Source organism: Myodes glareolus, chromosome 9 (genome assembly GCF_982192425.1).
Source record: "Myodes glareolus chromosome 9, mMyoGla1.1, whole genome shotgun sequence".
Lineage (NCBI taxonomy): Eukaryota > Metazoa > Chordata > Mammalia > Rodentia > Cricetidae > Myodes > Myodes glareolus.
This window is the reverse complement of record NC_142034.1, coordinates 65,348,276-65,371,479: the sequence shown is the minus strand read 5'-3', so window position 1 is coordinate 65,371,479 and position 23,204 is coordinate 65,348,276. Positions and strand designations below refer to the sequence as shown.

The following is a 23,204-nucleotide window of genomic DNA, read 5'->3' as shown; positions in this document are numbered from 1 at the left end:
ACCCCAATAATCCCAGCCTCAGCTTTATCTGTCCCCTCAGTTTCTCAATTGGACTGAGATTCCCACATGCTGGGCCACTACATCAAAGCCATCCTGAGAACCCATTGGGCGGTTCCCACCTGGAGAACTGGAGAAGCTGAGACAGGAGCCTGCCAGGGTTTTCAGTACAGCCAGTGCTACACAAGCCGGACAATCTCACAGACAAAATCATGCAAATGCTGGCAGTAACCTTCCCTACTGTCCACCAGGACAGCTGCTTCCTTCCTCCCTGGTCTAGGAGCTGAAGAGTCCAAGGACCCCAGGCCAGGCCCTGTCCTTAACGACCCAGCCCCAACTACTTATCCTCTACCTCCCCGCTTTCTTTTTTTTCTTGGCTTTTCGAGACAGGGTTTCTCTGTGTAGCCTTCCCCGGCTGTTCTGGAACTCCTACAGGCCTGTAGACCAGGCTGACCTCAAACTCAGAGGTCCACCAGCCTCTAACCTCCCGAGTGACAGGATTAAAGTCGTGCGCTTTCAGCCCCAACTTTTAAACCTTCCCTTTTCTATTTTCTATTTTCTTGGCTTCCATCCCTGCAAATCCCATACCTTCCCTACAGGATCAACCAGGTCACCAAGGCCCTATAGGAACAATGAGCCCCATCCCTCATCTTTTGCCATCCGTTGGTCTGTCCCCGCCCCTTTCTCTCTGGTCCAACACGTCACCAGTGAGGCCCCACCTCCATCCTTCGCATAGCAATCTCAGCCCCGCCCCCGCGGCTCTTTTGCTAGGGAACGCGCTTGTGTGCCTTGACGTCACAAAGCCCCTCTGCCCCAGTCCCTGGCTTCTCTCAGTCCGAAGGGGCAAACTCAGCCTTTCCCCCCACGCGGCGCACCTGCCCTGGCATCTGGCGCAGTGAAAGACTCTTCCCCGTGAGTACTCGCCACCCAGAGAACTCTCCAGCACCCCCTGAACCGAGACTCTAGGGGCCCCTCCTATACTACTAGTTCGCAGTGCTCTTCTGTCTCAGCCAGCCATCCTGTCCCCATCAAAGGTCACACTTCGAACTGTATGCTTCAACCACGAACCACTCTGACTACATAGGTCTCCTAGATGAGCCCTCATTGACAAAGGACTTTAGGTAACCAAGAGCCTCGAGGTCCCCTCGCCCCTTTGGCCCTCCCTCCCGTTCTGACCAGGTGGTCGGTGGTGTACCCCTCAGGGCTCTTGAGGTTCAGGAGGAGCTAATGCCCTGTGCTCTGCTCACAGAAAGTTCAGATGAAACTAACGTGGCAACCACTCGGGAATGTCCGAAAATGCCTTGACTTTAAGGATTGAGACGAGGGGACAGGAAGCATTGGGTCAGCTTCATTTCCGAACTCTCAATAGGGATTTTGGGAAGCAGGATGGGGGCAGTTCAGGGTCTCCACTGCCTGGGATAGGAGGACTCCAGGGAGCCAGTGCATTGTACATGTGTTTATGAACGTGTGTGTGTGTGTGTGTGTGTGTGTGTGTGTGTGTTGCTGGGTTCAGGGAGGTCACGCAAAGATGGGGACAGACCACCAAAGTCTAATAAACCAGAAGTAAACTTTATTCCAGAAACCAGATTCCAGGAAAACCAGAAGCAAACTTAAAAATAAAATAATAATAAAAATAAAAACACCATGGGGCACAGAAGCTTATCAGCTAGCTGAGACCACAGTCAGAGATGGTGTTTGTTAGGCTGTGGCAAACGGCTGATTTCTGAACCCATCTTTTTATAGTAGGGGCACCAAGCATTAGGGCTGAACAATAGAATTTTTATGATCTTGCCCCGACCACAGGTTAGTCAAGGGAGACCCTGGGGTGGGGGTGGGGGTTCTAACGTCAGTGGGTAACAAGGTAGCTATCATGGAATATGTTTCAGAGGAAATTACAGTGAAAGTCACTAATTGCAAGAAAACAGATGTCTTTAGCAATTAGTCAGAAAAAGGGACTGCTAGTAGTATCAGAGGGTTAATAAATTAGAATAATTGGTTCTCAGGCTGGGAACTTAGACGATAGTAAAAAGCTTCTCACACAATCCCAAGGTAAAACTCAGATACAGATTGCCTTACTTTACAGTCTCCATTTCTCAGTTAAATTAATGTTTGTGCTTAGCCTATTGCCTTCCTGGGTACTTCCAGGTGGTGTTTTCTGAAGCCCCGTGCCTTCCCTTTGAGGCTGCCAGTTTCACATACCAAAGATAATACGTAACCCAGAGGTCATATATCTATTTCCTAAAAGCTGACTCAGCTCATATCCATAGGCTAGCTCTTAGTTTGCAGAGAGATGCTTTGGCCTTGCAAATAGAGCTATGGGTTGTAAAGTGAAATAACCCACTGTTAATAGTTAATCCCTAAGCTACTGAGAAAGCTGTTGATAGTCTGTTCTCATTTTCCTAGGCTTACAACTTTATATTTCTTTATTTTTACGACCCTATTTCTGGAATCTATATTTTTATATTCTTATTCCTGGACCCTTTCTTGTGTGTGTGTGTGTTCACATGCCTGTGCTTGTTACTGTGGAAGTGTGCTTGCACATGTTTTCTGTGTAAATGTATTCATATGTAGTTACAAACATGTTTACCTGTGTGCCAGTTTGTATGCACATGTGTCTGCATGTCTATACACAGCCCCTGTGTTTGTGTGTGCATGTGTTTGTGTGTGCATGTGTTTGTGTGTGCATGTGTTTGTGTGTGCATGTGTTTGTGTGTGCATGTGTTTGTGTGTGCATGTGTTTGTGTGTGCATGTGTCTGCATGGAGCCCCTCTGTCTGTGTGTCTTGTGTTGTCCTTTCTGCACTGCACCTTGACTGAAAGGATCGCCCTTCCTTTCTAAGTTCCTTTGCTTTACCAGGGATTTGCTAACGTCAGTAATCTGGCACTTGACTCTGTGGCAGACTTTTGGGGTAGGAGTGTGGCCCTAGGGCCGAGGTGGGACTTGATTGCAGATGTACAACAGCTCGGGAGTCCCAGAAGGCATGGGAAGGAACTTGTGGCTAAGCTGATTTAGGAACCAAGTCCACGCATAGCAGCCAAGGTTCAGGGGTCTGGCTAGCATTTGTTCATGGTGTCTTTGTATGCCACATTCGGACACCAGCGATTGTCCTCATCCATGAAGGAGCAACAGAGGAGGCAGACGTGGGACACCAGTTCTGTGCTTCTGCCTACCAGGGGGTTATAGTGGAAACCTCCCCTTGTTTCTCCCCAGGAGCCATGGATGCTGTGGAACTTGCCAGAAGGCTGCAAGAAGAGGCCACCTGTTCCATCTGCCTCGACTACTTTATTGATCCTGTGATGACAGCCTGTGGCCACAACTTCTGCAGAGAATGCATCCAGATGAGCTGGGAGAAAGGGAAGGGCAAGAAAGGGAAGAAGAAGCAGAAGGGCTACTTCCCCTGCCCCGAGTGCAGGGAGATGTCCCCTCAGAGGAACCTGAGGCCCAACCGCCTACTGATAAAGGTGGCAGAGATGGCCCGCCAGCACCCTGGGCTGCAGAAGCGAGACTTGTGCCAGATACACCAAGAGCCACTCAAGCTGTTCTGCCGGGATGACCAGAGCCCTATTTGTGTGGTCTGCAGGGAGGCCCAGGAGCACCGGGTGCACAGCGTGCTGCCTGTGGACGAGGCTGCAAGGGAGTATAAGGTGAAAGCAAGATCGGGGCCTCCTGTCCAGGAGGAGCCTTGGTCAGCACTGGGGAAGAATGACCAGGAGCTAGTGATCAATGCTTGGGGCTGGGGGATCCGTCAAGTTTGCCTCTACTCAAGGTGTGAGGAATGCAGAATTTCAGTTCATAAAAAGAGCATTGCTGTTAATTAGAGAGAGAGAGAGAATAGAAATGCATGTGCATGCTTGGAGGCCAAGCAACATGAAGGAGAGGGTCTAAGGTAGCACGTTTATTAGTGAGTGATGTAATTAGGTGTATAGCAAGCAAAAGTAAAAACAATGAATAGCAGATAGAAGCAGTGGAGAAACGCAAAGTTTCATCCAATGAGTTTACAACAGCGAGCTGACAACTGAGGGGGGAGCCTGACCAAAGGAGCAAAAGCAACTTTACCAAATCAGGGACTTAGAGATGGCAGCAGGGTTGACTGGGGCAGTTGAGGCAGTCAGCTGGAGTTTGTTGTTGTTGTTGTTCTAACTGAGCTTTCTCTCCACGGATGTTTCTCATGATACATTTTTTTCTATCACAGGATCAACAGTCCCAACTTCTGGAAAATGCCTTGTTTTCTAGTTGTTCTCAAGGGCACATTTTTATTCTTGGGCTATTTTGTGGTTTGCTTGTTGTTGTTTTTTCCCCCTACTTACCACAGTTAGGGGGCCAGCCAATCCCAGGACAAGGGGCTTTCAAGGACATTTTGAGACAAACATGCCCGAGTGTAAAATAGATGCAAGGCTACCCTGCTTCCAAAGCCAGCTGCTCAGTGAGTTCAAACAGCATAGACAATTTACCAATATAGTATATATTACAGCAATCTAACCTCCAAAATCCAGGTCAATAAAGACTCCTTTCCTCAACATCTCATGGGCTAACTCAGGGCCCATAGCCTGGCATGGCCACCGGAGTGGGAAGCTGGAACCTTCAGTCATCCGGTTTTACTTCCTGGCTGAAGGTCATTTGCTCGTTCGCGTTGTGTGCTGAACACCTCACTGCCAAAGTGCTCTGATTTTCGTTTTGTATTGATTCCCGGCACCCATAAAGTGGCTTGCCCCATCTTTAAGTCCCGTTCCAGGAGTTGCAGCGCCCTCTTCTGGCCTTGCCTGGCACTGCATGCACATTTTTTCAGAAGCACATGCAGGCAAAATGAATTTTAAAAATTTATCCCAACTAGCCAGGTGCAGAAGTGCATGGCTATAGTTATAGCTAGCTGGGAGGCTGAGGCTATTTGGGGGTGGGGACTGTCTGGTTTCCTGAGCTCCTGTAAGAGGGTCTCAGTGCAGCCTGAAAGACCACAGTCCAGACATAAGCGGAGATGGGGTCCACTTACCTGAGGCCTGTGTTTGTGTGTCCAGGCAAAGTTGGAGGAAGACATAAAGTATCTTCGGGAGGAGATAATGAAGACGGAGACGCTGCAAGCCAAGGGGGAAGTGACCTTAACTGAATGGCAGGTGGGTGCCCAATGGCCATCGTCCACCCTGTGTGTCCATATCCATCCTCATCCACGACAGGAAGGGCCCTTTCAGAGCGGGAGGCTCCAGGGAGGAAAGGGGTTCTTGGACTCTGAAGGTTTGGTGTCTGACCTGGAATTAAGTTTACACAAGACAGGTAAGCAGGATTTTAAAAGATGATTTTAATAACAGTGAGAATGGCCCTCAAACGAAAAATGAGTCTCGGGTGATGGAGCCTGCTAGAACAAATGAAGTTTGTCAGAGGACCAAAGTACAACACATTTAAAAGCTTTTGTTTGTAGACAGGGTCTCCATAAATTATTCAAATTAGCCTTAAACTCATAGGCTGAAGTGATCCTCCTGCCGCAGCCTCCCAGCTAGCTATGACTATAACACTTCTGCACTTGTCTAGTTCGGATAATTTTTTAATTCATCTTGCCTGTGTGTTTATGAAAAATGTGCATGCAGTACCAGACAAGGCCAGAAGAGGGCATCGGACCTCCTGGGACAGGACTTAAAGATGAGTGAGCCTATGTGGGTGCCGGGAATCAAACCCTGGTCCTCTGGAAGAGCAGGCAGGGCCTTTAACTGTTAAACCATCTCTCCAGTCCCCTTTAAAAGTTTTTTTTTAATTAGTTCAGATCTTAAATAACTCTATTTCTTCTAGAACCAGGCAAAGTTCCCATAAAGCAAATGTGGGCTGCACCTTCGCATTTGGGAAGGGCTGCAGACGGGCCATTTCATTTCAAAGCTACCTTCTGTGTAAAGTGGGGATCAGGGAGACAATAGAAAAATGACAAGTTGGTTAACAGTCCTTTATCTTGTGGTACTGCTGGGCAAGTGACTTCCTCCTGTTCACTGGAAATGGCCTATTCGGGGGGTTGGGCTTTTTGGTGCACATGTGTGTGACCCCAGAACTCAAGGAGGCAAAAGCAAGATCTGTTATTTCAAGGTCAGCCTGGACTATAGAACCAGTTCTAGGCCCCCCAGGGCTACCTGGGAAGAGCCTGTCTCAGAAAAAAAGGAAGGAAGACAAATACATAATACTCATGCTGCACACACACACACACACACACACACACACACACACACACACACACACACGGTGGGGATAGGAGAGAGGAAAGCAAGGAGAGAGGGACCTGATTGAAAAATCTACCCCTTGTCTGTGAAATTCTGATTTCTTAGGAGTTTTGGTCAGCTTTAGGGATATGGGTAACTCCAGTCTGACTTTAGCCTGGTCATTAGGAGACCACTGTCCTTTTCATGAATCACACCTATGTCCTTCGTTGAGGTGGCATGTTCTGAACCCACCCCCACTAGGACACACAGACATTTGAATGTGTGAATGCTGCCTCTCAGAGTCTGATCTGTTAGGCTGTAACAAGGGATGGCATGGGGACCTCTGTCAAAGGTCCTGGTTTCCAACTTTGACCAAGAGTTGTAGGTCACCAACTGTCCAGAACTGCTGTATGGCAACTGTGAAGGAAAGCCATCCTGTCTGGGCACATCCCACTCCCACAGGAGAAAGTGAAGGAGCGCAGAGAGCGTATCCTGGAGGAATTCCAGAAGGTGGTCCTATTCCTGGTGGAAGAGGAACGTCGGCTTCTCCAGGTCCTGAAGAAGGAGGAAGAGGATACCTTAGGGAGGCTGCAGAAGAGCAAAACCTTCCTGGATCGCCAAAGCAGCTCTCTGGACACGCTCCTGTTGCAGCTGGAGGAGCAGAGCCAGCAGGAGCCCCTCCAGATGCTGCAGGTGAGGCCCGAGGATGCTGAGGATCCCTGGGATCTTCCCTGTGCTGCCACAAACCTGTGGGTGCACCATGAGGTGGGGCATGGTCTGAGGATGTGTGCTCAGCCCAGGAGCTTGCGGAACACACGCAGCCTGACACAGAGGACGGGACTGGGCTGGGCTGAGGGCCACCCACCCATCCCATCCCAGTGCTGAGCAGCAAACATCTCACAGTGCCCACCAGTAGACACACACACACTGAGGGAGAGACAATAAAATGCATTAAAAAACCCAAAAAACAAAAAACGAGGCTTGTTTTAGCCCAGAGTTCTGGAAGTCTAAGAGCATGGTATTGCCAACTGCTCTCCTCTGGTGAAGGCCTCATGATAAAAGTAAACCTGCATCTGAGAGCGTGAATGAAGCAGGGTGACTTCTTCACCCCTTCTCACCTCCGTTTACCCCGAGGGACTTGTGGCCTCCTCACCTCCTAAGGGCCCACACTGTGACTGCTCAGCACTGCGACGCTAGCAATTAAATTCCAACCTGATTCTGCTGGGAGCATACCACTTCTAGACAAGGCAGCAAACCACTGGGGAACACTGTAAATGCATGGATTTCCCAGGCCAGAATGTTAACGGTGTTTGAGAAGTCTGTAGCTTTTGGGTTTCTAGAAACTCTCCAGGGGCCCTGGGCTCTCCCTCCTCAAACCGTGTCCACTGTGCTCCCTGCCCTCATTCTTTGCCCCATGGCTGTATGCACCCTAACTGGATCTGCAGCTGCTTGAGTCCAAAGAAGGAAAACTTAGGACCCTGCCCTCCTTATTCACAGCTTTACTTCCTGAATGGCTTCACTTCTGCTCAACCTGAAAATACTGAAGGGAAAAAAAAAATCCAGAAAGCAAAGAATCCTTATGTTTTAAACTGCATGCTCTTCTGGGAATACTCAGATAAAATCCACCCAGGGCATGAACCAGTCCTTAGTTCACGGTATCTGTGTGTGATCACCAGTAACTGTCTCGGCTGTCAAAGCTCCTGTGGGGGCATGGGCTGTGGGTGTAACATGGGTTACATGTTCCATGGATTGTGGGTGTGCCCGAGTAACACTTAGTTAACAATGGCTCCGAAGCACAGGAGCAGAGAAGATGGCAGTTTAATTTGTGCCACGGAGATGCCTGAGCAGCCTCCTTCAAGCGAAGCTCTCTGCAGGTCACCTGCTGGGGTCGCTTAGATGGATGGGGAGCACAGACTTACTCTATTGTTAGGGATGGTGCTGTTCCGTTAGCATCTTCCTATGCCAGACTCGTAAACAGCATCATAATATATACACACATGCACACACACACAGAGGCATGGTACATACAAGGAAGACTAATTCATGGCTCAGTTGCCTCCGGAAGTATTGGGTAAGGAGCCGAGGGGGGGGGCGTGGCTCAGTGGTAGAGTGCTTGCTTAGCAGGGGCCCTGCGTTCTGTCCCCGCTGCTGCAAAGGTGCAGGTTTCCCAGAACTTGCCACCTTCTTTCTGCTGACCTCAGGCTTGTGTCCGCGGGATGAGGAGATGGTTAGTGCCTGCCAATTGGAGGGAAAGGGAAGATCCAGGGAGCGTATGACCCTGATCTCTGGGAAGGGGCTGTCCAGAAGAGGACATGTCCCAAAGCAGTAGGCAGCAGAGGTAACTTAGAGGTAACCAGCGGGACCAGCTCTTAACTCTCCTCCCCGTTGTTTGCAGGATGTGAAGGACACCTTGGCCAGGTACCTTGTCACCCTCAGTAGGGGTCGTGGTGGAGGTGGGTGAGGGGGGACCACACGGAGAGCCAGAGTGCACATGAGCCTGTGTTCCTTGGAGGAAGGAGAGCCTCTGCGTGCAGTATCCAGAGATGGCCCTCCCCGTGGCCATCAAGACCGTGTGCCGAGTTCCAGGGCAGATAGAAGTGCTCAAAAGTTTCCAAGGTAAGCGGACACCCAGGTCTCCAATCGTGAGTCCCAGTTCTCTGGACACTGCTCCACCTTACCCGGATGCCACGCAGGATCAGAGTCATCAACTGGTGATTAGTGCCTTAAACTGTACTTAATGTCTTTCCAAGTCTGACCATCTGCTGAATTAAGCCTTCCCCAGTTATCCCCAGTGACTCGTCATTGATGTCCACGGGGATTTGGAGTGTGAAACCCTTAGGTAACCCCAATTCTCAGTTGGAACTGGGGGAGGGGAGGATTTTAAGTGGGTATGGAAAAGAGCCATTTGGCCACCATGCCTCATGTCCGCCTATTTTGAGGGTTCTGGCCTTTTCACCGTTGACCTTGAATGACCCCTATTTTCCTCTGTTCACCTGGACCCTCTGCAGAGGACGTGGTGCCGGACCCCAGCTCTGCGTACCCCTATCTCCTCCTGTATGAGAGCCGCCAAAGGCGGTACCTGAGCCCACCACCAGAGGACAGCACCCCCTACAGCAAGGACCGGTTCGTGGCCTACCCCTGCGCTGTGGGACAGAAGAGCTTTTCCTCTGGAAGGCACTACTGGGAAGTGGGCATGAATCTTACCGGGGATGCACTCTGGGCCTTAGGCGTGTGCAGGGACAACGTGAGCCGGAAGGACAGGGTGCCCAAATCCCCGGAAAATGGGTTCTGGGTAGTGCAGCTGTCCAAGGGGAAGAAGCACTTGTCCCTGTTAACCGACTCCACTCCCATCACACTCACCGAGCCTCCCAGCCACATGGGCATCTTCCTGGACTTCCAGGCTGGGGAGGTGTCCTTCTATAGTGTGAACGATGGGTGTCACTTGCACAGCTTTTCCCAGGCTGCCTTCCCTGGGCCGCTGCTGCCGTTCTTCTGCTTGGGAACTCCAAAGTCGGGCCAGATGGTCATTTCTACAGTGACCATGTGGGTGAAGGGATAGAGGCTTGGAACCAGACACAGTCCCTGAGCGTGCCTCGGGTTCCCCGGAAGTCAGGGCACTTCACCACTGTGGCTACCTACCCAGGCTTTCTCTGGGAGTGCCGAGAGCCAATACCTGTGCTGGCAGGACAATTTCCCGAAATACAACCACGATTAAAATGATCAAATTCTGAACCGACTACTGATAAGATGCTAAATGAGGGTAACTTTGGAAAGAGCCCCGACATTTCCGAGTGAATTAATTTCTAAGCATATACCTGCTCAGCAGGAAAGTTGGTTTTCCGTTTTGTTAGCTTTAGTCCTGCCCCAAAGCTTGCCGAAGTCTTGGTTCCTAGTGCCCTCTGGTCTTCGAATCCTCCACAGAGAAGGTGGAGCTTGCCCCGCCCCCGCCCCTTAAGATAATTAGGGAGGGCTCCTCACCCCTTCCTCCAAGCGCCCTTTCCTATCACTCCCTCTCCGAAGAACCTCTCGCTTTCCATTCCTGTTACAAGTTACGGGCACCCTGGCAAGCGCGCGCATTTCCGAAGTGATTTTCACTGTGAGCCTTCTGGACACCGTTTCTCGTTTCCCATCCCTGATCTCTTCGGGTCTGCCCCCAGACATGAGGGTGGCGTTGTGGGTGTCTGAGCGACAGCAGTCCAGGGGTGCTGCGGGCTGTGGACACTGGGTGAAAGCGCACTGGGAAACTACCAACTCCATCCCCTGGGTGTTTGCATGTCCTCGGGGTCGTCCTGTGCCTCGGTACTCCTCTACATCCCTTTCCGGATCTGCGGCCAAAGTTTGCAGCCTGGGGGAGCGGGGACATCATCTGCGGAGACCTGTCACCGTGGATAGGCGCTCTAATGCGCTCCGATTCGGTCCCTCCTCCAGGCCGTGTGACAAGCAGAGGCCAATCCAGAACAAAAGCGGGTTCCAAAAAAAAAAAAAGTTTCCTGCTTCCGCCACGGTTCCTCTTCCGGCGGAAGTCTGCGAGCCTAGTCCCGGGCATACCCACTACACGGGAGGCCGGGAGTGTGTCCACCTGGTCCCGAGCCCGTGCCGCCTTCAGACCCCGCAAGCGGAGTAGCCTGATCTCCGTGCACCAGCAAGAGCCTGGTCCAGGCGCTGCCACCCTCACCATGGCCGCCCCAGACTTGTCCACCAACCTCCAGGAAGAGGCCACCTGCGCCATCTGCCTCGATTACTTCACCGACCCGGTGATGACCGACTGCGGTCACAACTTCTGCCGCGAGTGCATCCGACGTTGCTGGGGCCAGCCCGAGGGCCCGTATGCGTGTCCCGAGTGCCGCGAGCTGTCGGCGCAGAGGAACCTGCGACCCAACCGCCCGCTCGCCAAAATGGCAGAAATGGCCCGGCGCCTGCACCCGCCGTCGCCCGTCCCGCAGGGCGTGTGCGCGGCGCACCGCGAGCCGCTGGCCACCTTCTGCGGCGACGACCTCTGCCTGCTGTGTCCCACCTGCGAGCGCTCAGAGCACTGGGCTCACCGAGTACGACCGCTGCAGGACGCGGCCGAAGACCTCAAGGTGCGTTCCGCCGGGTGCAGCCGGTCCGTGCCTGAAGCGAAGGGAAGTCCCGTCACTGCCCCGCTTTGGGTGAGGGAGTATAAGTTACAGTTATCCTGGTCCCGTGAGGTGGTCAGAGTGTAGCCTGACTTTTCCCAGGATGAGATTGCACCGGCATTCCGGGAAAACCGGGTGTTGGCAGTCAATCCTGACTGTACTGGGAGAACTGAAGGGGCCGCTGTGAGATTAACAGTTTGACGTCAGAGTTGACACTCGGGCAATATGTTACCATCCCAACATGAACTCGGGTCACCAGAATAAACAGGCACCAAGTCTCCTTTGCTTTGGATTTCAGCACAGGTGATCGAAGCTTATAAACAGAGATATCCCTGTGGTTTTCGTTTTGCTTGAGCCATACGGGATTCATTGGTTCAGTGGGTTTACCTTTCTGCCACCGCAAGCCCCTTGATGGTGCTGAAAGGGACCCACATCTTTCCAGAAGTTACATGATAAATCCTGGCAGGGCAACACTAAAACTGCTCCATTAGAAAAAGAAAAGCCTTGTTCTCATTCTTGTTAGGGTCATTGTCTGAACGTAACAATTAAGCTGCCAAGACAGATCAACAGGAGAAAAGTTACAGCTTTGGTAGCATTTTCTCCTGCATAGGGCATCATAAGGAAAAAGAAAGAAACTCAAACAGGTGGAGTTACCAGAAAGAGACCTGGACTTCTGGGTCTCAGCAGTTGTGGACCTGTCTAGGAAGTAGGATGCTAAAAGCAGAGTGTCTCTTACAGAACTGATGCTCTGCCTTCTGCCCGCCTATATCTCTGTGTCTGTTCAGAGGCGCTCACCTCCACCTAAACCTCACAGCACCTGGGCAGGTTTGGGTATGGGAACACAGTTTAACAGGGAACCAGGAAGTCAGCAAACGGCTTTTACTTGTGATCGGTGACTCTGCCATTCCTCCACTTATTGGAGCTTGGCATGGGGTCCCCTGGGCCATGCTGGCTTCCATGGCTCAGGTGACAAGTTCACTCTTTGGCTGTGGCTCTCGGGGCCATGAGTGAATAGTACCCTGAGAGGAGCCTCCAGTTCTGCAGTAAAATCAGAGAGATGGGAGGATGGTTCACATAGGCTGGAACTGGGAGTTGAGGGGAGAACCAAGCTATTCCCAGGGCAACCAGAACTTGAAGCTTTGGCTGGTGTCACGTGCTGCTGCTTCACAAGGTCACTCTGTTTAAAATGCTGTCCCTGACCTCAGCATGGAAAAGGGGGAAATGGGGGCAGGAGAGATATCTCCAGTAGTTAGAGTTTACTGCTCTTCCAGATTGCCCGAGTTCAGTTCCCAGCATTGCATAGCTACCTGTAACCCGAGCTCAAAGGGAGCTGACATGTCTGGCCTCTACAGGCATGCACACTGAGGTGCACATCCCACTTGCAGACTACGTGTAATCGAGATAATAAGGTTTTTTTTTATGAGAAAATGGCAGGGTATGGTGGCTCATGTCTGTCCAGCTACTCAGGAGGCTGAGGCAGGGAAATCAAAGTTCAGGCCCTACCTGAGTTGCAGAGTAAGTGCAAAGCCAGTACCGATGACTCAGTAAGACCCTGTTACAACATAGAGGGCTAGATGTAACTCAGTGGTAAGGCACTCGCTTAGCATGCGTGAGGCCCTGTGTTCTGGGAGGAAACACGGGAAAGATGTGGACAGAACCTGGAAAGCAAGCTGGAGGTGTACATAATGATGGAGCCAAGTGACAAGAGAAGTTACACAGCATCTGGAACAGGCCCGTGGCTTCTGCCATAGCCCTGGTGAAGGCCGAGCCCAGCTGGCCGCTGGGTTCTATCTCTCCTCCCTTAACTGACATCAGGATTTCCCCCAGCACCTTGTCCAGGCCTGGAGTTGATAAGGTTTGGGTCGATATAAACAGACCCTGTTGGAGACAAACACACGCTACCCAGTTGACCTGTTCATAGGAATGCTTGCCATTCTGGGGTACGCAAAACTGCAGGAACGTGGAAATGGAAACTGGATCAGATCTAACCCAGACGATGGGGCACTGGGAGAAAAAGTGGGATGGGAAGTCACATCTGCATCTGGTTTGAACCCCCACGGTATGTTCCCTCCTCTGTCTTAACCACAGAGAGCTGTGGCACACAGTCCTGGAGGCTGTCCAAGGGCATGCTGTGTCTAGTTAGGACTGCTTCCCGGCTCACAAGTAGCCCCCTTCTTGTTATGTTCTCCCATGGAAGAAGCAGGAACTCTCAGATCTCATCCAGAAGGCCTTACTCTCATATCTCAGTCACCTTCCAAAAGTCTTGCTCATCACCTAGGTGATCAGGTATTCAACCTAGGATTTTCGGGGGACACTCAAACCTTAGCCTCTGACTTGCTGTGACCCCTTATGACCACACGGGAAGAGGAAGGAAGCTCAGTCTTCAGTGCCAGCTTAGTGGGTGTGTCCTGTTGAGAGAGCCTGGATGTGCCCACCAAGCAGGGAACAAGCTGTCTACTTTGCAGAAGCGAGCAGGGCTGGCGTAGGTCACAGGGCTAGAACCAAAAATAAGGAGAAACCTTGACATTTGGTAAGTTTGGGGAGGGGTAGCCTTTGTCATTAAAGGGGATACTGCCAAATCAGGAGGACACCTAACACTGGGGAGCATTGTATCCTACCTCTATCTGGACAAATGTCACTTGGCCCAATGGGGAAGAGGTTGGTCAGGAGGGAAGAGGCAGACTTCTGTGTCTGGGCCCCACCTATAGGGCCCGATGCCAGTTGGGATTCTCATGGCACCGCCTGGTCTCCGTCCCACCAGGGGAGGCTGGAGAAGTCACTGGAACACCTGCGGAAACAAATGGAGGATGCGATGCTGTTCCAAGCCCAGGCTGAGGAAACCTGTGCCTTGTGGCAGGCAGGTGCTGGGTCTGGGGTGAAGGAGGGAGCAGTAGCTGGATGCCAGACTAGCCTGAGACTCCCTGTGGTCAGGCCAGAATGTGGTGTGTGTGTGTGTGTGTGTGTGTGTGTGTGTGTGTGTGTGTGTCTGTAACAGAGGTTGCTAAAGTTTGATTCTGTCCTTCTGCCCTTCCTGGGGTCCTAACATGCTTGAGTTCAGGGTCATAGAGGGACCAGACATGAGGGATCCCAAGGATGGATCTGGATGGATGTCAGGAATAGGCCAGGCATGGGGAGGTGTACAGTAGTGTATTTAGGCGTCAGGGAGGTATTTGGCTTTAGGGTAGATTTGATCTATCTAGCTTTGCAGTGGCAGCTTTGTCCAGCTGACATCTGGGGATGGATTTGGGGCTTGTGTGACAGATGTTGGGTGTAGCTGGTCCCAGGAATGGATCTTGAATCTGAGTCGCCACAGGTGGTAGATTAGAGGTCAGCTGGGAGATTGAAGGTCTGATGGCTCAAGGGGTGGGTTTGGGCTGTGAATCGCCCAGAGTTGTCAATGTAACTGGGCAGTCATGAGTGACAGATTGGATGCGCTGTCAGCTCTTGGGGTCTACACAGCTCCTGATGGTCTATTCTGTGTCTGATCAGCCTAGGGTGGTGAGTTTGGGGTATGGGCATCCCCAAATGGTCAATCTCTGGTCTGGCATCAGGCCTCGCCCTCAGCTGTCTTTCTTGTGCCCTACAGAAGATGGTGGAGAGCCAGCGGCAGAATGTGCTGGGCGAGTTTGAGAGGCTGCGCCGCCTGTTGGCAGAGGAGGAGCAGCAACTGCTGCAGAAGCTGGAGGAAGAGGAGCTGGAGGTCCTGCCACGGCTGCGCGAAGGTGCCACGAGACTTGGCCAGCAAAGCTCTCAGCTGGCAGCCCTCATCTCAGAGCTTGAGAACCGCTGCCAGCTGCCAGCGCTGGGATTATTGCAGGTGAGTGGGCTGGCAGAATGTCCTGGAGGTCCACGGTACTCCCAAGGGGAACATCGCGTACATACCCTTCACCCCACTGCTGGGCATGCTGCTTCCTCTCCAGACACACAGGGTCTGCACCTTCTTATTGCAGGGTCACCACAGGGCATGCAGTACAGCCCCAAGTTCGAGGCTCTTACCTGCCTTCTGCCTCCACCACTGGCCATACGCAGGCCTGGTATTTCATACTGTGCTCCATGTGAGGGGGGCGAGCTGGCAAAGGATTCAGAATGAGAAAGCGTTGGCAGAGCTTGTCCATAATAGACTCAAGTCTACAGAGAGCCTGGCCTGCCCGTCTTTCCTGTAAATATCACAGTGACTCAGATGGGTGCCCAGTATTCTGTGTCCCAACACTCAGTGTGATGAATAAAAGAAAGAAAGAAACACTCCGTGGTGTCCACGGAGAGGGATGCCAGCCCCCAAGGCTTGCAGTGGGGATGCGCCAGTTCCTTAGACAAAAGGGTGCAGCGTTTGCGTATCAGTTATGCACATCCTCTGCCTGCCTTCAGTTGTTGCGGGCTGACCGGAGAGTCTGAATATCCTGGATACGCTGTCAACAGCTGCTGCGCTATTTTTAAGGGATAATGAGAAGGGAAAATGTCATGTGTTCCGTCCAGATGTGTTTTTACTTTCAACCCACAGTCAGCTGAGTGTACAGGTGTGACACGAGGGCACACCGTGAGGTGGACCGTGAAAGAAGTCCCAGCAACAACTTCCCATCTTCTCAGGCTGGCTGGCCTCACCTGCTGTTCTCTGTGGACACCGCAGAGTGGATGTGGGCCAGCCTGTGTACTTTGGGGGACAGGATAGGACTCGTTTAGCTCAGGGAGATGCTTCTGTCCCTCTCTGGTTACTCATTCTTGCTCCTGGACCTCTGAGAGCTCTCAGTAGGACTCCCACCCCAACCCTTTCAGCTTGTGATCTATACTCTCCACTCCCTATTCACCCCTGAATGTCTAGTTATCTTTGTGGGGGGGGGTTGTCCCCATCATTTCCTGCCAGAGCAATGTGAGAGTTAAGGTCAGGCATCTGCCTCTGATAGGGGCTCTCAGAACCACTAGGACAAATCACTTCAGAAAAGTCCTCCTCAGAAGACCTCATGGTGGGGATTAAATTTCCATGTGTATCTTGAAATTAGCTGGTCCCTTTGCACCTTGCTTCTTCTTTGATGCTTTTTTTAAAGTTATCCCCAAGATGTATGCCTCAGTTCTGCTCCTCCCTGAATCTTGGCTTCATTTCCCCAAAACAAGAACACTCAGGGCCCTCTGCCCTCTGTCGCAGGGCAGTCTAGATGACATGAACAGTTCTAGGACCCTTCAACAGGCTCAGGGCTTCAATCTCCCCATTTGTCAAGTGGGCATTGATGGGATTCAGGGGGTGACTGCTGAGTGCAGGCTGTGGGGTTCACTGTTGCCCTTCCTTAGTGACTTGGTTGTGCTTTGTGCCACCCAATGCCCCAATGCCATCTACCTGGTATGTAGATGTAGGGTCTAAGACTGGCTCTTTGCCTTCCATGTAGGACAGAGGCAGTGTGCTCCCTCTGGGCCCAGGTGCTGGGTACATAGCAGGAGGGTGGCTCACTGGGAAGAGACACCTAGGGATTTTGTTACCAAGCTGTCAGATGGTTAGAACCTGCCAAATAGAAATGTCTCTGTGAGCTCTTGAAGGGAAGACCAGGGGAACAGAGAGGAATGGAGACAGAGGCCTATGCCAGGAAAGCAGATTAAATGCACTGACATGCCTCTCACCTAACGTGTGTGTGTGCATGTGTGTGTGTGTGTGTGTGTGTGTGTGTGTGTGTGTGTGGTGTACCCACAATAAGGTGCTCATACTCATGTGAGCAACTAGTGAGACTCACTGGTCCAGACGAGAAACACAAAAAGTCTTGTGATTCATCAGACGTGCTAGGGTACAGGCTGTTAGCCACAGTCACCCTCCTGGGTTATAGGAAAACGAAATGCTGGAAGGTTTTAGGGAAATGCTGGAAGGTTTTAGGAAGAAGGGGTGACTTGGAGATGGGCGTGTAGAGATCTGTGTGAATACCAGGTTTGAATTTGTTTTTGTATGTGGCGGGTTTGGCCATGCACTCGTATTTCACCCCACCAGGCTGCCTAGCTGCCACCTGTGCCCCCCATCTTCCCCCACTTGTATCGCACTACGGCCTGCCCCCCTCCTGCTCCTCTTTTCCCTGGATTTTTGTAGCCTTGGCTGTCCTGAAATCCACTCTGTAGACCAGGCTGTAGAACTCACAGAGACTTGCCTGCCTCAACCTCTGAGTGCTAGGATTAAAGGTGTGCAACATCGCCTCCCTGCTGTGATTTTTTTTTTAAAGAAATTTTATTGCTTCTCACCAGGTGGTGGTGGTACACAATCCCAGCACTTAGGAGGCGGAGAGAGGTAGGCAGATCTCTGTGAGTTCAAGGCCAGCATAGTCTACAGAGTGAGTTCCAGGACAACCAAGGCTATACAAAGAAATCCTGTCTTGAAAAACCAACAAAAAAAACAAAAAGAAAAAAGAATTTTTTTTTAAGTTTCATACACCTATATCCTACTCCCTGACACTCTTCCCTTCGTCTTGTCTTCTCTCTCTCTCTCTCTCTCTCTCTCTCTCTCTCTCTCTCCTCTTTTTCATTTAAATGACCCCGAGTCCAGTTTGTGTTGCCCATACGTGCTAGACAACCTGGCAGTTGCCTAATGAGCCCTCCCCTATCATGCTGGACTTCCTGACTGGCTTGGTCTTGTGCAGGTAACCACAGCTGCTCTGAATTCCTAAGCCCAGTGGGCATGTCAGGTCCAGAGATAGCATTTCCCAGCATTTCCCTCCATCCTCCGCTCTCTCCTGTGATGTCCCTTGTGGGGATGTCCATGCGGACAAAAATGACTTGTTGAGCATTCTCTGAACTTTGACTAGTGTTGAGGCTCTGCACTGCCTCCTGCCTCCTGCAGAGAGAATCTTCTCTAGCCAAGGTTGAGGGGCAGCACTTACCTATAGATATAAACATAAACATTTAGGAGGTGGCTTGATAAATGTCTGTTTAGCAAATCAATAGTTGTAGGTTCCCCTCTAGAGCCTATGGCCTTCCCAGCCTTTCAGGCATAAATTCCTTTGTCCTGCTGAGCAGATCTCAAATCCAATGAAAAAACAGTTGGTTACCCCATAGCCTATGCCACTATTAGCAGTGGGCACATCTTGCCCCATAGGTTGGCATTGCACTAGGATCTACCTCTGGGTGAGTTTGTTGATGACTTTAGTCCTCTGAAAGCTAGCCATCAGGGAGGTAATTTCCAGGTCCATTGAACTTGATTTCTCTATGACCTGCGAACCAAAGTGTGTTGTGTCTTCAGCAATAGAGGCTTGCCTTCTATTTATGGTAGGTAACCAAGAGCAGTGGTAAGCCTGTGTTTGGTGGTGGTGGGGGCATTTGGAACCTCTCTGATCAATAAAAAAATAGGGATGTATCTAATAGTAATTTTTGACAAGACTGAATCTTGAAATACAGTTACATTCCAAGGTTTGGAGGAGGGAAGGACACAGCTTGGCTGCTGACTGCAGTACGGGTGCAGATTAGATAAACAGACACAGAAGGATGAACAAGGCATGGGGCCAAGCCGGGGCATCTGTGGGACCTTGGAGGCAGTATCAGGAGAAGGGGCAGAGGACACAGTGGGTACATAGTGGGGGGCATAGGGCTGGGCTCTTAGTGAGGGCCTCACCTGACACAGCACTCCCATTCGTGGGGCAAACACATGTGCCTGTCCTGTTCTAAGAGTAGCAAGGAGTCCTGCTACATGGGATTCTGTGAAGAAGCAGAGCTTGATCTGGACCTGATCTACCCTCCAGGACACTTCTCCGCAGGACTCTAGACCCTTGTAGCATTCCTGTGTCTGGCCTGTGACCTGATCCCACTTATGTGTGTGTGTCTTTGCCAAATGGGGCTGGAGTGATCTGGGGAGACCTAGGATGAGGTCACAAGCCTTGGTAATGAGTGTACCCTTCCTCCCTCCAACAGGACATTAAGGACGCCCTATGCAGGTATGAGCCTGGGCAGCCGGGCAGGGTTTGGGTGGGGCCCAGCTGCTGGCCCCAAGCATGAAGCTGAGCTGTCCCCTGTAGGGTGCAGGATGTGAAGCTGCAGCCTCCAGAGGTGGTGCCCATGGAGCTGAGGACCGTGTGCCGAGTCCCAGGGCTGGTGGAGATCCTGCGGAGGTTCCGAGGTAGGTGTTCAGTCCTGGGAGCAGAGCTGTCATGGATCCAGTAGCTTAGAGCAGCTGTTCTAGAAACTTCCCTCTGCTTTAGACATGTTACCATGCATGGCTGTTTTTCCAAACCAAGCCGTTCTCCGTCAGGCCCAGCCTCACCAGACTGCCCTACTTCAATGCCACTTCCAAGACTCAGGGGCGCCCATATGCCTGCTCTTCCTCCAAGGGCTGTGAGGACAGCCCCTGCGTACTATCAGATAATTTGCAAGGGTGGCTCACAAAATCCAGGAGTCACTTTGCTTAGTATTAACTGGTAACAAAAGCTACAGTTAAGAAAGAGATGTGTGGTCGGTTGGTGGTGATGCACGCCTTAAATCCCAGCACTCAGAGGCAGAGGCGGGCAAATCTCTGTGAGTTTGAGGCCAGCCTGGTCTACAGGGCGAGTTCCAGAACAGGCTCCAAAACTACAGAGAAACGCTGTCTCAAAAAACAAAAAAAAAAAGAGATGCGTGGGCAAGGCTGGAGGATAGGTATACAGCCTTCCTGCCCTCACTGGACACTACCCTCCTGGCACTTTGATGAGCTCCCCAGCTCAGCATCTCCTTGGACCCCCACCTTTAAGGAGTTTGGGGGAGGTTCTGTTCTGTGGGTACAGTGTGCCAGATCATTATGAGCAAACTTGACTCCTGCCTCCTCCCCTCCCCTCCTCTCCTCTCCTCGAACCCATGAATGAGGCTGAAATGCACATTCTTCTGTCCCACAGCTGGCTGTGGTGACCAGCCCCATCCTGACATCATCAGCAGGCCCCACCTGAGCCATCTTAACAGCATAAGTTCAGGTGTGATGTAAGGGGGCCATTACGACTGACAGAGCGTGTTGTCAGGCCTTCCTCTGGAGCCAGGGATGGACTCTGTTGTAAGCCTTGGTTGTCCAAGGACTGCTGCCCTTGGTTCAAGTCAAAGGTCGATGGGGGTGGGGGCATGCCAGGCCCAGAGGTAGGTAGACCAGAAGTCCCCTGAGACAGTGATCTGGGAAGTTAGAATGCTACAGGGCCCAGGGTGCCACTGCCACCCAAACCCAGTCTTCCATTGGAGACTGAAAGGAAAATAAACAAAGGTAAAAAGTAGTCAGGACGTGGTGGAACAGAAGGATCCACACTTCAAGGTCACCCTCGACTGTGTAGTAAGCAATCAGTCAGAATGCCCTCTCGTCATCAGAAGGAGATGTGGGACTGTTTTCTAGAACATAGAAAGATATGTAGAGTAAAGATAGAGTAGGTGTTTTTTCCCAGGGAGAGGAAGTTCTTCACTGGGGATAGTTACTTAAACCTGAGGCTCCAGCCAACAGCAGCATGGGCTGCTGGGGAGGATGTGGCTGATTGCCAGAGTGGATGGGGGCTGACTTGGGAGTGTGGTTGACCTCGGGCTTCTCCACAGGGGACATAACTCTGGACCCAGACACTGCCAACCCGGAGCTGGTCTTATCTGAGGACCGGAGGAGTGTGCAGCGAGGTGACCAGCGGCAGGCCCTGCCTGACAGCCCAGAGCGGTTTGACCCAGGCCCCTGCGTGCTAGGCCAGGAACGCATTACTTCTGGCCGCCATTACTGGGAGGTAGAAGTTGGGGACCGTACCAGCTGGGCGCTTGGTGTATGTAAAGAAAATGTCAACAGGAAGGAGAAGGGGGAGCTGTCAGTTGGCAACGGGTTCTGGATTCTGGTGTTCCTGGGGAGTTTCTATAATTCTACCGAGCGGGCCTTCTCCCCGCTACGGGACCCTCCCAAGCGCGTGGGGATCTTTCTGGACTATGAAGCTGGTCATCTCTCCTTCTACAGTGCCACAGATGGGTCGCTGCTGTTTATTTTCCCTGAGACCCCCTTCTCAGGTACACTCCGGCCCCTCTTCTCACCTTTGTCTAGTAGCCCGACCCCTATGACCATCTGCAGGCTGATCGGTGTGCCTGGGGACACCCTTGGTCCCCAGTGACCCAGACAGTCTAGAGAAGTCCCTTCACCTCTCCTGGTCCCTTGCTCTGACCATGCAGAGGCCCAAGAGGCAGACGATGTCCTGTGAGTATTAGGAGACGCACACAGTGCCTTTCTAACCACACGTGGGGATCACAAGTCCTCCGTCTCAGAGACAGGATGAGTGGGAGTACGCTGGGCTGGGCTCTGTCCTCAGGGTGGGGATCCTCTCTGCCACTGATGGCACTTAGTGCCAAAAGCCCTCACCAAATCACTAAGTCCCATGTGTCACCAGCACCTCTGACTTGAGGTTCCAGTGATGTGATGGGCTTTTCCAGAAGTAATCCAGGCCTGTCCACACTGCTGTGCCAAAAAGCATGCCACGCCATCCCCGAAATGAACTAGGTAAGGTTAGGTAGGGAGCCAGCTTCAAGCCCACCAGTGCTCAGGATTTGATCCAGTAAATGCAAGTGTTGCTCAGAGTCCTTAGCATAGTAGGTGTGGCCACAGGGAAGGATGAGTAGGCAGCAGCCTGGCCCCAGAGATGGAAGTCTGCTGGGGGCGGATCCTAAAGGATTCATCTTTGTATTTAGCACAGAAGGGGCCCAGAAGTGGAACTCAGAAACAACACTTGAATACACCCTTCTGTTCTGAGACTTGTCTGGTTTTGCCTTCAGAGGGGCTTCCCTGGCGTCTGGCTAGTTTTGGTACACTGCCCGCAGCTGCCTGCCTTGCAGAGTAAGCCGCACAGTCCCTTCCCGAGTGCATAGGAGCCAGCAGTGGCTGTTTGTATTGCACTTCTGGGAGTTTTAGCTTTTATTTATTGAAAGGGAAACATTAAATAAACGGTCATCTGGAACAGTGTCCTCTGCTTATCCTGTGGGGAAAATAACTGGGACCTTGGATTGGCAAGGTGGCTCAGCGGATAAAGGCACATGGTGCTTTGGCGGAGTCTGAACTGACTTTGGCTCCAGCGCCCAGGTTGGGCAGCTCACAACTGCTTATAACTCCTGCTCCCAGGAATCCCATATCTGGCTTCTGAGGACATCTGCACTCACACGCTGCTTAAAACCCTCTCTTGCACATACAGTTAAAAAGCAAAAGAAGAAAAACTGACCTGCCAGACAGACGTGGCTCAAGGAGGTAGTCAGTGAAGAAACGAGGCTCACAGGCCACCAGATCTAAGACAACTCTTTCCCACACAGGCATGGCAAACTGGAGATTCCACGTGTTCTTTATTCCACATGTGTGTTGAGTGGTGCGGCACCAAAAGGACTTGATCCCCTGGGGTTAGTGGGTACTTTCTCACGTAGCTCATCATCTACTTGCTCCTGTCCTGTAACCAGCTCTCTTTGAAGAGGATGCCCTAGGACTCTTCCACATATTAGTTCCAGGCAGGGGAAGTCTAACAGTAAATGTAATACCTGTGTCATGCAATAGCACTGGCTGTGGCTTCTAGACAATATGCTGTGTGTAATTTCTGGGGCAAGGAAACCCTGACAAACAGAGGGGACAGGCATGTGGTTGAGACCAACGTGTGGTCATAGCCCTAGCCATGGCTTTGGAAAAGAGCTGGACACAGGTTCTGAAGAAGGGTAAAGTCCATGACCAAAGCCAAATACTGGGTTCTGTAAGTCTAGTGTTGTGCTGCTAATATGGGTCCCTAGGGAGGCCCCTGTTGAGGGAGCATACATCCAGCCAGGAACTCCCTTCTCTCAGTGAATGAGACTCAAGGACATAGATTAATGAGTGGCTGAGCTCTACCATAGCGGTACCTGAGCTCTACCATAGCGGTGGCTGAGCTCTACCGTAGCGGTGGCTGAGCTCTATCCCAGCAGTGGGTGAACTCTGAAGTGAGAAGTTGCCAAAGAACCATGAAAGCCAGAGCGACGTGGAGACTCC

The 23,204-nt window shown here is 51.6% G+C and overlaps 2 protein-coding genes and 1 long non-coding RNA gene across 9 annotated transcripts; 2 read left to right on the top strand and 1 right to left on the bottom strand.

Annotated features, from left to right (window-relative positions):
- The first annotated feature begins 772 nt into the window (after nucleotides 1-772).
- Nucleotides 773-9,899, top strand: Trim17 (tripartite motif containing 17). Of its 2 annotated transcripts, none has more exons than XM_048440036.3 (7): nucleotides 773-909; nucleotides 3,208-3,641; nucleotides 5,010-5,105; nucleotides 6,630-6,860; nucleotides 8,563-8,585; nucleotides 8,680-8,783; nucleotides 9,176-9,899. In XM_048440036.3, exons 2-7 carry the CDS (start codon nucleotides 3,213-3,215, stop codon nucleotides 9,724-9,726), a joined length of 1,434 nt encoding a protein of 477 aa, XP_048295993.3. In that variant the 5' UTR covers nucleotides 773-909; nucleotides 3,208-3,212; the 3' UTR covers nucleotides 9,727-9,899. The 2 variants fall into 2 exon arrangements, with proteins under 2 accessions (XP_048295993.3, XP_085551110.2); XM_085694984.2 differs by lacking the exon at nucleotides 773-909 and adding an exon at nucleotides 932-1,118.
- LOC146892934 (uncharacterized) lies at nucleotides 1,546-9,664 on the bottom strand. The gene is made up of 2 exons (XR_015003589.2): nucleotides 9,528-9,664; nucleotides 1,546-5,237 (listed from the first exon to the last, which is right to left on the bottom strand). It is a non-coding gene; the product is annotated as an uncharacterized LOC146892934 (long non-coding RNA).
- Nucleotides 9,900-10,669: 770 nt separating the features above from the next.
- Trim11 (tripartite motif containing 11) lies at nucleotides 10,670-22,161 on the top strand. 6 transcript variants are annotated; one of them, XM_048440033.3, is made up of 6 exons: nucleotides 10,670-11,248; nucleotides 14,046-14,141; nucleotides 14,874-15,101; nucleotides 19,151-19,173; nucleotides 19,255-19,355; nucleotides 20,777-22,161. In XM_048440033.3, the coding sequence occupies exons 1-6, from the start codon at nucleotides 10,844-10,846 to the stop codon at nucleotides 21,322-21,324; spliced, it is 1,401 nt and encodes a 466-aa protein (XP_048295990.1). In that variant the 5' UTR covers nucleotides 10,670-10,843; the 3' UTR covers nucleotides 21,325-22,161. The 6 variants fall into 6 exon arrangements, with proteins under 6 accessions (XP_048295990.1, XP_048295988.3, XP_048295986.3 ...); XM_048440031.3 differs by having other exon boundaries at nucleotides 10,670-11,317; XM_048440029.3 differs by having other exon boundaries at nucleotides 10,670-11,317; nucleotides 14,871-15,101.
- The last annotated feature ends 1,043 nt before the right edge of the window (nucleotides 22,162-23,204 follow it).